Source organism: Dromaius novaehollandiae, chromosome 1, assembly GCF_036370855.1.
Source record: "Dromaius novaehollandiae isolate bDroNov1 chromosome 1, bDroNov1.hap1, whole genome shotgun sequence".
Classification (NCBI taxonomy): domain Eukaryota; kingdom Metazoa; phylum Chordata; class Aves; order Casuariiformes; family Dromaiidae; genus Dromaius; species Dromaius novaehollandiae.
This window is the reverse complement of record NC_088098.1, coordinates 33,262,525-33,277,376: the sequence shown is the minus strand read 5'-3', so window position 1 is coordinate 33,277,376 and position 14,852 is coordinate 33,262,525. Positions and strand designations below refer to the sequence as shown.

Genomic DNA, 14,852 nt, shown 5'->3' with positions numbered 1-14,852 from the left:
TCCCTATCAAAAACAATAAAAATGTCTGTACTAATGGAATGAATACAAGTCACTGTCTGTTTAACTCTCTGCTTTGATGTCTACATTTTTTTTAACTGCCAAGCAAATAAACCGCCTTTTAAACTGTATCCATCATCATTATTCTTCAATGAAGCATTCCATGATTTTCTAATTAAGAAAATATATAAAAAATGGGCTAGTAAGTCTAAAAGTGGAAGTGTGTTCCCATTTAAGACATGTAATTTAAGTATCTGTCAATGTTTACATGCGAGCTAGATGTCTAAGCTCTCTTTATAGTCTATGAACACTTATTACACAGGGCCAATAGAGCCTAGGGACCTCATCCTAAAGGATGGCTCTTACTCATATAAATTTCCAAATTGCCAGCAAATTCCAATCATCAAGAACTAAACTAAAAAAGATAAGACAAAACACTTATCCTTAACATAAGGCTCGTGACAGAGTTCTGAAAGGCAAAAAAACCCAAACAAACAGGGAATTAATAAACAATAGGATAAATAAAAAATTTTACTTTTTACAGTATCATTCCCGTAATCCATTAGAAACGATCTCATGGCAGCATCTATACAAGCATTTTCATTATTAAGCTGAACAGTTTACATGCTTGGTAATCTGTACTACTTACTATTGTATTAGTTTCAGTCTTAAAATGCACACAGAATTTGCTTATATCAAGGTCTGCTTCCATTTACTGTATCAAAATTATACAGAAAAAGAAATAAAGGATACAAAAAAAATCTTTCCTAATGAACCACTTCTTTAGCAAAAGAACTACCTAAAAATGGCATATCTTAAAGCCATGTGGAAATAACTTCTCACATTTATCTCCCGTGATCTGAACCTCAAACTAACTTCTCTTTTAGAAGTACCAAAATCTTCATAAATAAATTTAAAAGCACATATAAACTGTCAAGAGTGAAGATTTTGAAACTGCTCAATGTAACCTGTCCAAGAGAAAGAAAGAAGCTAGATCAATGACCTCAGACTTCTGGCAAGTTAAACACACCTCACTAGATATTACAAACACACAGAAGTAATGCTATTTTAAGACTGCATCTATTTGCCAAATAATTATAGTCTTACACAATGCAATGCTTCAAGAAAGCAACAGTTCAACTTATTTAAAAGAACGTGATATAGTAGCTCACTTCTATTTCTATGAAATGACAATGTTTTCATCAAAATATAAAGAAAAATCATATCCTGATCAAAATATATTTGGGGATATTTTTTAGAAAGTCTATTAGTTGCTCTAAATCATCTGGCAGCCATATTTGCTTCACTAGGTCTCATAATTAGAGTAGCCTTTTTCAGCTTTATTATTACTAAAGTACATATACCATCTTCTTCCAGAAAACTGTTAAATAGCACATAGGAGACAACAGAGATCTGGATATTAACTTATCTACAAGATTAGGTTACAACTGACAGCTTAAAAACTACAAGAATCCATAAAGAATTGGGAGTGTTTAATGGCATTATGATTAAAACGTAAAACGTTCTGATAAAATGCAGGCACAGTACATGTTCCCTTCTGCCCCTCAATTTCTCACTGGAAAAAAGTTACTGTTCCATTAGCAAATATCAACAAATAGAAGTAACTTTTAGGGCTTGACGTTATTTCAAACCTCATACCAATGCAGTTCTGGGGTGAGCAAAACAAATACTAAATATATCTTAGTTTCAATCTTTCAAATGAAAAGTACTTACAAAATCTGACAAACTATCAGAAACCGTTCCTTCAAAAGAATAAAAGGAAAGACTGTCTATACGTGCCCAGAATCAATGATCTTTCACATCTCCTCACTTTGAAATGAAGAGTTAAAAAAAACTTGCAAAATCACAAACTAGCTTTTAAAAAACTGTAAAGATCTTTACACAGTAATATTCCAAAGAACGTTGCTAGGTTCCCAAATGGCTTACTGGAGATTCGTCTGGTACGTTTGTGTATTTTGATGCATAGCTGACATTACCTGGCATAGTTTTCCCACTTATGTCAGCATTCATGACAGCAGTAAAAACAAAGAAAATAAACAAATAAAAAAGAGGCATTAAAGTGAAATATTGAGGGGAGGGGCTGCTATTTCAAATAATTCTAGAAAGTGCCTCCTTAACAATATTTAATTTACATATCTCAAAACAAGAAACAGATTTACATTTCATTAAGTTTCATTTTGACCTTTCCAGTAATTTAGCATTGTAAGGATTTTGACTACAGCTGGGTAGACATTCATGTATTAATACAGGGACATTCAAATTTGGCCAAGGGCTTAAACAGCAATTGGCAAGAAGCCTTCACTTTACATGCAATTTAATAAAGCTGAAGAAAGTTAAAGATACTGTAGTAAGTGGTTACAAAGCTGCAACTCACAAGAGATCTCTTGTCCCTCAAGGCAATGGTACATCTTAAATTAAATGACCTTGTCTCAGACTGAGATGGATTTCTGCCTGCCAGGTACACGCCTCCACAGGCTAGACTCTCTCGCTAAACATCCAGACGAGGATCACACAGCAGAACTCTACGTAGCGCACTCAACAACAGCTCTGGGGAATGTGGGCTGTGAACGAGATGGTGATAATGTGGAGCCTAAGAATTTCATTTTATTTTGCTATGTTGATGACTATTGTTGTAGAACCACCACTGAAAATGGAGACCTTCCTCGGCATCAGTAAAACACTAACATGAAACAGAAATAGCATAAAGAATTTCTCAATGTTATTTGATTTTTTGTAGGTGCCAAAAAGTAAAGTATCATTGACACAATGCACACTAAAAAGTCTGTAGGATTACTACACAAATCCAGAAACATCTTTTTAAAGTCCTGATATGAAACCCAAATTTACTTTTCCCACTGCATTGATATTGAAACAATTACCTGCCAAGATATCAGTGTTTCTTGCAGCTATTGTTTTCACTTTTATTATTCCTGATTCAGCAGCCTGTAAAAGAAGGAGAACAATCAGTTTAGATGCTATTTAATATATCATTACCTGAAAAGAAATAAATACATCTATGATAAATAAAAATGCATAATCTCAGAGCAAAAACACTTTCGTAGTATTTTCAGTATGCGACGTTAATGCAGCAGTGAAGTCTTTGTAGTTTCTGAAATTAGTTTCCATAACTCTACAGAAAGGCATTTATTCTGTGGTTCAGAATTTTTAGAAAATAAAAAATGTTCATTATATTACTTTCCAGTCCTTTGAATGCAAAGAAAAATCACTAGTAAACAAGAAAAGTGACGAGCAGTTTTTATATGGCTTTAAACAGTAAAACAATTACCACTGTATATCATATCATCTGTCATATTTACCACATCAAAATTCTGAAGATCTTGTGAACATCAGTAATTATATCATCACTTAATACTTAAGGAATGAAATCCAGTTAATAAACTGGATGTGGTCCTCAACACTTGAATTTCACCACATTTCTTCCAGTCACCTAGGAGTATTTTCAGCTCTAAAACAAAGGCTTCTGCTAACAATGGGTACCACTCGGGTAGAATGGGTATTGAATGGGTAGAACGAAAGCATTTTCCTCTGGATTTTGTATCCTAATTCCCACATGCAAATTATCCCAATGCTGTAACTGCAGTGCCACGTATAAGCTCTACAAGCGTTGCCTGCCCATAGCCTCGGTTCCTCCCAACACGTCACACCATCTGCAGCAACAGTGCCTGCCTCAGCCCCATAAGCACTGCTGCAGTTACCAACAACAGCACCCTCCGCCTCTCCCGCGGTGCCCTCCCAGCTGGCCAGGAGACTGAGGGTGGGGGTTGTGCGGCCTCATGGACAGAGTTTTTCCCCAAATCACAGGACACAGACTACTGGAAAACATTATTTTTAAAATTTAAAAAGTATGCTACCACCTTTTAATTCAGTTTCACATTTCTGCATACTTTATGGACTAAGGTTTTCCACTTTTCCCCTGATTTTACCTTACTATTTAAAGAAATATTCTGGCACTGTATAAAACAGATTAGAGAAGCAGACAAACTGTGGCAGCAGAAATGTGAAAGTCACAGCACATAAAATTCTACCATGTAGTAACTTTTCCCTTCCAGCAAAACACTATTCTAATAAGATTTCCCAGAAAGTCAGATTCAGATGAGTATAAATTTAAAAACAAGCATTGTAATTGAGACTTCATATACATATTTTATTTCCAAAAACAACTAAATTAGAAATAGAGAACTTCAATTTTCAACATTTATTTAGTTCCCAACACAAACATAGAGAGATGAAGCACAGCCGTACCATCGTTACATTTGAAAATATTTGTGAAATTTTGCGGAATTATATAAGCTTTGCTGAACACAGTGTTTCTACTTAAAAAATTGTGTAATACACACACATAGTGCCTGAACTGACACACAACATGCTCAGATGAACACAAACTGGCATGCAAATATATCTCCTGCATAATTAAAACAAGGAGTGCTGAATGCAGCTCATTTATTTTAATTACATTAATGTAAAGTGTTGAAGTGTGTAAGTTTTAAGTCAATCCCTGTTCTGCTTCAGTAACAAATTGTAAGCTAATTGGGGGGGGGGGGAGGGTCTTGTCAAAACAAATTATGCCCATTAATTAATATGAAGGATTTGTCACAGTCCAAGTTCAATTATCTTCAAACTAAACCTCATCACATCTACTGGCAATTAATTTCTTTCTTGCCAGTAGTGCAAACTCAATCTGCATCAAAGAAATATTAAGCCTGCCCACACATGTGACATTCACACATGCTGTGGCCTCTTTGGATAAAGAAAGAAAAAATAATGTATAACACATATCCCAGTTAGCTGTTTCTACTTGGGCTTTGTATAAAATAGCATTTTTTTTTAAACCAAGGTAAAATAAAAGAACAACTATTAGACATTTTACTAGCATTTTAAGTATAATAAATGTTTTTTTCCTTACAAGATACAGGAAGTTCTATGATTATCTGGATTTTGCTTTGGTTTCTGTTTAGAATTCTAAATCAAAATGTTTGCAATTAAAAATTAATTATATTGCACATATCCTAGGAAAAAAAACCAGCACTCAACTATATATGTAAAAAAACAACTACCTACGAGCGTTTACAAAAAATGACTTTAGTTGAAAAAATAGCCAATAGAAAAAATGAGGCTATAAATAGTTATCTAGGTATCCTATTGACATCAATATAAAAGTGTATTTGGATGGCTTCAATTTAACTTGGCAAGTTAAAATGGGCATTAAGTTTACAAATGATATGAATTTGAAAATTACTACAGCACTCTTCAAGACATTGTTCCATTACAGAAGGATCTTATAAGAACACTAAGCCAGGAGATGGCCAGTATTATACTGTACATTTACTGATATAAATATGACAATCTACTTTCACATAAACAATATAAGGCACCGTCCTTTTAAAGCAGTTACACTTTTAAAAGTAGCGTTATCAGAGTTTCAGTTAGCACCCCAGTAAATAGGAATAGTCTAATGAGCAAGTCAGAGCTATTTATTTTTAAAAAGAAGCAAACATACATAATTCCTGTGGAACCACAAAGCTCAAGTGTACCTGAAACCTTCAGTCAGTTAGATTTCTTATTCTGCTACTTTAATACCTGTGTGCTGAACTGAAATAAAATGCCCTGAACACACACACTAGCCACATTTGTTCCACATTTCTGCTGAGGCAGAACTGTAGCCTTCAGTTTGGGGAGGGGGAGTCTTTATGGAGAACAGACATTGATTCTCAGTCATAGCTCATGTCCAAATCAATCTTCTGGATACTTGTAATGAAACAGTCAATAATCTTGTACAAAACTTCATCATGGCCCTCTGGGTTCAAGCACTTGCCTCATTATCTTTCTGCTTCCGTCAAACTTGCTAGGTATTTGCTTATTACATGAAAATCACTCTTAACAGAAACCAAAGCAAAGCAAATGAAGAATTTATTTACAAAAATCAAGATATTCACAGTGCAGTTGCAAAGCTTACAGAAAAAGTAAACGGAAAAGACAGCTATGTATAATACCTACCTCCTAGAGCCAAAGCTCCTCTTCCAGTGAGCAGTCTGACAGTGACAACATTCATAGCTCCCTGAGAATTTCAGCCTAAAGCTACATTATATGCATACGCTGTCTTCACAAAATATGAATTCCCACATCCAGATCTCCTGTTTTTCACTCCACCTTTAATAGTTTCTAGGATCCCAAACTCTTCCCCTTCTCATTGACTTCTTAGTCCAAATGGGAAGGAATTTTAGTCTTCCTGTCATTAGACCTCTGTGTACATCTTCCAATCTTGGAGATGTAAACACTTGTGTAGAGCCAAAAGCACCAAGCATGAAACATAGACAGCTAATTACTGCTCAGGCACACAGCTAAATCCAAGCAAAGTGTTAACCCACCCTCCAGGACAACCAACATTTTCCAGCAACTGGGTTACATTCAAGTCCCAAAGTTAAATTTCCCCACCTAAAATATGTGCACATAAAATATAAACATTTATAACTTAAATATTGTATTTAGGTATTAGGACAATTAGAGTATGCAATTCTACTGGTTACTGTTCAGGACGATGTAATGGTAACCTATCAGTTCCAGTAGCACAGTGATAACTGCATCTGAAGTGCACCAATCTGTCTTTCAGCGAAAAGCTATGAAAGCTCTCAAACTGAACTACACTGGATCAATCTACACTATCAAAAGATACCACTGTAGCTAACTCCATGGTGATGATAATGCTACTTGTCAGCTCAAGAAAAGAACGGCCAGAAGGAATAATGGCACAGTGTATACTTGAATATGTAATTGTGTAATTATCTAGGACAAAGACATCATGGACCCCCCCAGTGCCACATGGCAATGCATACGGACATGCAAGCAAGGTGCCACAGGCTCAACTGTGACATGATCTGACAGCACATCAGTTGCTCCACAGTAATTCCTATGGCCTTGCTCTTACTCTGGGGTAAATGTGAAAGAGCTACCCTTTTTTCATTGAAAAATGATAATATAGTTACTAACTTTTCAAAAGGGAAAGATGACACAAAATTCTAATCTAGAAAATTTCATTTACAAGTGATCCTTTTCAGGAAGTGAAAAGAACATCCATTATCTTTACCATACCTGCAAATTTAAAAAGGTGTTGAACTTGCTGATCTTCAAAGGGACTGGTACCTCCCAATTAGGACCAGAAGTCAGAGCTGCTTTTTTTTTTTTTTTCCCAAACACCAAGATATATTCAACAGAACAGCAGGCCTGAACTGAAATTTCTACTACAGACTGATCTAATTTTAAAAATATTTTTGTGTATGATCTTCTAAATGGGATAGTATTGTTATCAAAAAGTGATAAAATCAAAAACTTCCACCACTAATGTTTTAAATGACCATTTGTGTCTCAACTAAAAGCTCAGAGCAAATTGCTACCTCCAGAGATACTAAAATTACTGTAAGGTTTGCTGCTCTTACTAAGTAAGCTTTTGATTTCTCTCTTCGAAAAAAGAAAAGCTTTCAGTACTTTCAGGAATAACAATCTGTGTTGTTATTTACACTACATCATTTGTAAAGCTTTTACTAAGACTGGATCTTATTTTTCCTATTCACCATTATTTGCCTTTCCAACCAGAACACTAAACCTACATCCAATAGTTTAGATAAGAGATACTCTAAAGTACAGTTTCACTTCATACTTGTTCTGGTGTGTTTTACAAAAGCACACTACAAACTATCACTGTACTGCAGAACTATTATTTGGAAAAGGCCACACATGCAAAAAAAAATTCACACTAAATCAGTCCCACGAAAGTACTCAAGTATAACACATTTGTATGAAAAAGGGCTGTATTGTTATCTTCCTCATCAGGAGTACAACCCCTACTCATACCCTTCTCTTTTATACAGATCTATGCTCGTTCTCTCCATATTTAAACTGGTGAAGCGCTGGTTCTGATCTCATGGCATGGGTACTGACAGGGATTTATTATATTAGATGATTTATTGGTTTTGGATTAGAGTTTGTTCACATTCTACTGGCTCAGAGAAAAGTCAACCAGCAGAGTCTCTGGGAACGCGGCACCACGTACTGTAGAGGAAGACACAGTTATGAAGTATGTAAGCTAAATACTTAAGCTAACTGGACACATACAAGTCCACGGAACCAGAGAGGAGGCACCCAAAGGCCAAGGTCAGTGAAAGGCCACCCACTGTCAGGGTCATGGTGACTGGGGAAGGTTACTGATGCCTGGAAAAAGGTAAATGCCACACATACCTTCAAGAAGGGCAGGGAAGAACATTAAGGGAACTACAGGCCAGTCAGCCTCACATCAGTCCCTGGGAGAGTTACAGCACAAATACTCCTGGAAACCATTTCCCGGCATGTGCAGGGCAAGAAAATGACTGGAAACAGCCAACACGAATTTACCATGGGCCTGACCAACTTGGCTGCCTTCTACAGTCAGATGACTGGCTGTACGGCAAAGGGGAGAGCAGCGCATGTTGTATACGTTGACGACAGAAAGGCCTTTGACACTGTCTCCAACAGCATCCTTATAGCCAAATTGGTGAGACATCGGTGAGACAAGTGGACAATAACGTGGGTGAAAACCTGGCTAGACTGTCAGGCTCAAAGGATGGTGACAAGCACAGTGAGGTCCAGCTGGCACCCAGTTACTAGCAGCGCTCTTCAAAGATCAATAGTAGGGCAAATACCATTTAACAACTTAGCAACCTGGATAATGAGGTAGAGTCTGCAGACAGATATCAAATTGGGGTTTCAATATGCTGGAGGGCAGGGTTGCTGTTCAGGGGAACCCACACAGGCTGAAAAAGTGGGCTGACAGGAACCCATGAAGTTCAACAAAGGTACATGGAAAGTCCTGCGCCTGGGATAACTTAAGCCCATGCACTAGTACAGGCTGGGGACTGACTGGCTAGAAACCAGCTTTGCAGAAAGTGACACAGGGGTCCTACTGGACAGCAAGTGGAACAAGGGCCAGCACTGTGCCCTTACGGCAGACATCAACATACTAGACTGAGTCCAGCAGAAGGCACTAGGGCAGCCAGGGGCCTGGAGAACAACGTACAAGGAGGGGCTGAGAGCTGCGTTAGTTCAGTCTGAAGAAGACATGGCTGAGGGGAGAGCTCGTTGCTGTCTACGGGGACCTACTGGAAGGTTGTAGAGAATGTGGACCGGTTTGCAATCACTGTTCAGATGCATACCCCATCCTGGATATGTGTACAAGCAGAGAGAGACAGTAAGGAAAAAGGAATGCAATAATTCTTCTTTCATATCACTTATAGTTCTACAATTTCTGCTCAAGTTTCTTACTATAATTTTTCTTTCACAGAATCTTAGCAATCATGGTAAAATATTATTAATTTTCCTAAAACTGAAAATTATATTTCAGTAAGCTGTTTTCATCGTCACATCATCTTCCATGGAAAAGCAGCAGCAGCTATAATCTTCCCACTATTTTAAGCTTGGAATGCACAATTTACATGAATTGTTGAACAGCCTTTTTTTTTTTTTAATCAAGAAATTAATACATTTGCCTTTTTTGTTCCTGTTACCTCCATTTAGCATATAAATGCAAGAAAATGCAAAGAGATGGTCAGTTGCTATTCATCTAGAAGACAGTTTCTTTAACTGTTCATGCTCTACCTGAGCCACAAGCAAAATTGCTCTGGTTTATTCCAAATCATGGTCTAGTAGTGCTCAATGGAAGAAATAAATAATATACATCTTAACAACAGGGACTACAGTTGAAGATACCAAACTCTAATCCCTGCTAGACTCTACTCAAGATCAGTACTATTCTCAATTACTGATGCTCCAATACAATGAGAAAAAAAAATAGACATGCTAATTGATTCTATTATACAATTTCTCCACCAACTCAAGATTTATGATATTCCATATTTTTTGCAGAGAACCTTGTTCATTTCCAGCTTTAGTGCAACTACATTAGTTGCCTGATGTTAAAAGTGTTATTTCTCTTGACAGGAGCGATTACTCTTCTAGTCTCTTAATCTTCTGAAATTGTCAGCTTGCAGTATCAGCAACCAATTCAGAAACCTGAAGGTTAATCATCAATAATGCCAGAAGAGGTGCCAGCATTATCTAAATTGCTTCAGCTGTTGTGTCACCTGATGTGAATGCGTAGGTAAAGATAATGAAATACAAACATTTAATATCAAGAATTTTCATTTGACAATCAAAACACTACACCTCAGCTGGAAAACCATCACATATAAATCAACAGACTGAATCAGAGCGAATAACATGCAACAACTCATTACTGAGCTGCAGTGATGGAAATGTAAAGAAAAATGTTAACCAAGATTTGATACAGAAGAAACACAACTACTTAGCGAAGATTTCTTAGTCAAATCTCTCTCTTGCATAGTAAGAGTCAGGATACATGCAATATTTCATATACATATATACACACACATATAAAAGTGTGTGTGTACACATGGGATATATGGATATCCTAACAAAATCCATGTCAAGCATAAATGTATTTTTGAATAATTCATCAAGCACAACACAATTGATTATAAAAATCACTGAAATAAGAGCATTTGAATTTTCCTGACATATTTTTGTCATAACAATCATAATTCTTCACAAAAATCTGTTTCAGAGCTTTAGGAGATTTGCACTTGAAGTTCAAACTAATTTTGTGTTCAGCTTGTTAATCAGAACAGATGGGACCAGAAAACTCTTAAGGCATTGCCACAGATACTATATTCAGAGTGTACCTAGTCAGAGACTGTAAACCCATGATAGCGATGCCGGTTTGCCTGGCACCTGGTAAAGAGAAACCACAGTCAACAGCTTGGATGCTAGCTTAGAATCTGGGTCTCCAAAATCTGATTTCCAAAATCCGGGTTTCCCGTATAATCTTCAGGAAGCCATGGGAGTGGAGGGGAATTCAATCTGAGATGAAGACACATGAATTTAAATATCTAGACTCCCGTTACAATGGAAATTTAGTCCCTGCTGAATGCTGCTTAGTTCCTAAAGCCCCTCCTTAAACTAATTCAGCTGACCCACCAGCAGGGGCTCAGCACAGTTGTCTAAGCTTGGGCTTCCATACCCAAGACACCCACATGTGGAGAGCAGGACACAGTGCAGGACGTATGGAAGACCCATGCTTTCCTGGACTCGCTGCCGCAAGCCAAGCGAAACACATTAAGGCATCTCAAGCAGCAAAGATACCTACACGTGCATGACGGTCTGACTCAACTCCCTTGGCGTCTACTGCAAGGCCCTCTGAAAAGCTGACTGCGTTGACTGTATTTCCATAATGAACACAGCATAAGTGATCAGTGAAGGGACAATGAATAGGCACCTTAATCCTGCACTGAATTCTACCTTTAAAAGTTTACAGATAGACTGAGGTACAGAAAGTTTTTCTGTAAGTACTATACTATATCTTTTAGGATAGTAAGAACAATACATTAAAGTTTTAAGATACTATATGATGGAGAAGTTTGGCCTACATGCATAATGTCAGCCATTCTTGAACACATGGCATTTCTTATCAAAGACTAAAAGACAGAAGTAAGAACAGAAAGTCACATGAAATTTAAGATCATAATAAGTCTTGAAACTTAGAAGACACTTGAATAGAAGATGATGGTCCCCCACAAACGTAACAGTATATTTTTTAAAATAATTTATTGAAAAAAATATTACTGTACACAGATTATTTTTGAATAAAAACACAGCAAAATTAATTGATTCCAAACATGAAGCTAGCAGATTTAGCAACTGATAAAGATTAGCAACAAGAAAGGGACTGTAGGAAATATTAGGACTCACCTGTTTCAAGTTACTGGTTCAGCTACTGGCTGGCAACCAGAGAACACTACAGAATTATTTCCAGTCACATGTGCAAGACACATGCTTGAGTGGAAGCTGCCTAATTACGAAAACATGCATTTTTACAGATCACAGTTTCTCCATCGCAAAAGAATTTTCAAAACATTAGTTAAGTGTTGACTCATTAAAGCAAACAAAAAACTCTTTCTACAGTATTTGCATCTTTCTGAACTAATGCTGTGAAGACCTGAAAATTAACCAACTTGGAAAGCTCCCTGCAGGTTAAGTTCCCTATAGGCTATAGCTTCAGGATTACTTAATACATTTTTAGTAGAAAAATAAAGCAAAAAAACAAAAACTTGGTTACCCCTACAGAGAATGATTTACGTACTAAGGTTTGTTCTACACCAGGTCCATTTGCTTCCTGTTTTTTCACTGTGATAGTAGCATGAACACAGCACTCTCAAACCCATCAATACTAGTAATACATCAAGTGACTGAAAGGGCCAAATTACAAGGCATTTGCGTACATCTGTTTCTTTCTTGATTCGTCTCCAATTTGTCTACTGGACTACAGTCAACAGACTTTCTGAAATAGTGTTACTACTGCAAAGCAAACAGCTAACACTGACACACCACACTTAAATTTTTTTACTGTTCATTACAATTGCATCAGGAATTCTGAAGTCGAGATTTATCAATATGAATACCTGAAGATCACTTGAAAACTATAAACCTAATTAACCTTTGTAACATGTTTAAATATTGCAATATATCCTTACATTTGGTTTCATGTTGCTACCCAATGATATCAGATTCCCTAAAAGAATAAGCTTCCAAACTAATTTTTCAGCATTGGCACTAAGATGTGTTCAGTATCAGTAAATCATTCCAGAACTAGAATGATTTAATTAAGTGGATGCAACTGTCACGTATATCTCCATACAGACAGCAGTGGGCTTCAAAGGGAGAAATGTATGAACAGAACTGTGTTCACAGTACACAACAGGGAGTCCCTAAGAAGAGGCCATATAACTTACAGTGTAATGAAACAATTTCAGAAACAATTTCTTACTTATCCAGAAGCTGCTCAAGTCTGGACTCTTTAAGCTTTACTCAAAGAACTTAAAGCCACATGTAAAGGTCCAAAAAAAGAAGGAAAATAAGACTGCAAAATCAGATCCTATCACTTCTCTTAGGTATAGTGAATCAATTTATTATGTTGTTTCAAAAATACTTTAGTATGCCAAAGGCATATGCAAGTCAACAAATAGTTTAACAAAAGCAATTCTGTTCCTTTTCAAAGGTTTGGAAAAGAAACAGTAAGGAAGGGATATCAAAAAATATCCTTCAAGAATCCCTAGAGAGCACTTTCACTCAAATATTCCAAGCTAAAAAAGTGCTGCTTTTCAATGTGCCCATGTAAAGTTGGGGGAAGCTGAACATTATTTCTTTTCCACATCCACTGTTCCAAGTTACTCCAGCAGCAAACATCCTAAAACGTAAAGATACTACAACTTCCAATCAATTAAAGGGCTGCTAAGTGAAAAGCACACCTCTGTTCTACGACTGGTTCAGGCCGTGCAAGCTGACCCAGCCACCCAAGCATGCGGTTCCTGCTCTTCTCCAACCCTACCTGCTCTTTCCTCACCCCTCTTCTACCTCCACAGACATTCCTGTAACTGTGCAGTGAGCTGGACCAGCATTAAACTTTTTCTGTGCTTTTTAAGCTCTGTTGGTTTTAACTGACAGCTGAAAAAAAAAGAAAAAAGCCCTGTGTCAACCTAGAGCTACAAGCCTACTTAGAAAACCGAGATGGCTGGACTGGATCTATGTAAACAACATGGAGTTATAAGACTGGAACAAGTTTGACATTCAGGCTGAGGAGAATTTTTTGGTATGCTTCTCCCGCCCCCTTTTAATTCAATTATTTCTGTTAAATATAAATATTTTCCACTGTATTTCTAAGGTTCCTTACCCAACCGAATCATCTAACCAAATCAGATGTTACTTACAGAAGAGTATTTTCAACCAGAATTAGAAACAGTAGATAACTGATTTAACACACTAAATTATTTTCAATATTATGATAAGACAAAGTGTGTATTCCAATTCACTTTCTAAGCTAATTTTCTTAAATTAAGGATTTGTCGTTTAAAAACAGACCTGAAGCACTTCTGCTAAATTATTCAAGATAATGGCACAACAATTATTCAAGATGATGGTTAAAAACAGTACTGTCTGCTTTGGCACACACCCAGCACAGGATATTCAAACTGTGGTCACTAGCAAGTTAAAGTACTACATTGAGCTCTGTTATGTGTACTGTGCAGGTCGATCCAGAGTTGGAAGTTTAGCGTTACTGTGTATTAATAAAGAACAAAGCCTAAAGCCCACCATATTAAAGACAGAGAATTATGGCCAAGAAATACTGTCTTCTAGGAGAAACATCAGATTACTTAATATAACATGAGCACAACTGCTGCTGGCACCAAAGACTGCTTCATCCTCCCTAATTTTAAACTCCAAAGATGCAGTTTAATTTATGTTTGTCCTGAAAGCCGCTATCACCTCCCTGGTTAGTGTTTGTTTCCATAACTGAGATATGAAAAGACACTATGAAAACAGGAGTACATTTTTCAGCAGCGTAGTTAGTTGTACTTCTGCCAATATAAACAGTTATGGCATATCACACACATGCAATCACCAAATCACTCTTTGGTCACAGTATATAGCTTCCAAGTTTAGAGTATTTCTGTAGACAATCTTAAGTAACATACAGGATTTATACCCTAATCATACAGAAACAGACAAGAAAACCCTAACAACAAATAGATGTTGGTCTGAAATCTAGTAGTAAGCAGTATTCTCCGCATCCTTAAAAAAATAAGTCTAACACATGGTTAATCCCAAAATACTACCAGAAACATAAGGTCAAATCCACAAATTCTTTCTGCAGTTCCCATTTTGCACAGTATTAGGTGACAAGACCCAGCAAAACAAATGGTTCTGCCCATGTGCAT

At 36.8% G+C, this 14,852-nt stretch overlaps 1 protein-coding gene across 9 annotated transcripts in view; it reads right to left on the bottom strand.

The window, feature by feature from the left end:
* MON2 (MON2 homolog, regulator of endosome-to-Golgi trafficking) overlaps positions 1-14,852 on the bottom strand; it is an 86,016-nt gene that overhangs the window by 68,148 nt on the left and 3,016 nt on the right. For 6 of the 9 annotated variants that reach the window (XR_010388174.1, XM_064508388.1, XM_026092379.2 and 3 more), the window contains exon 2: positions 2,898-2,961. Coding sequence is in view for 7 of the 9 variants with exons in the window: in XM_064508388.1 (XP_064364458.1) it covers positions 2,898-2,961 (64 nt within the window). In the remaining 2 variants the exon portion in view is untranslated. Of the gene's footprint in view, positions 1-1,994; positions 2,044-2,392; positions 2,550-2,897; positions 2,962-14,852 lie in introns of those variants that run through there. The other 3 variants (XM_064508417.1, XM_064508407.1, XM_064508397.1) reach the window with 3 other exon arrangements.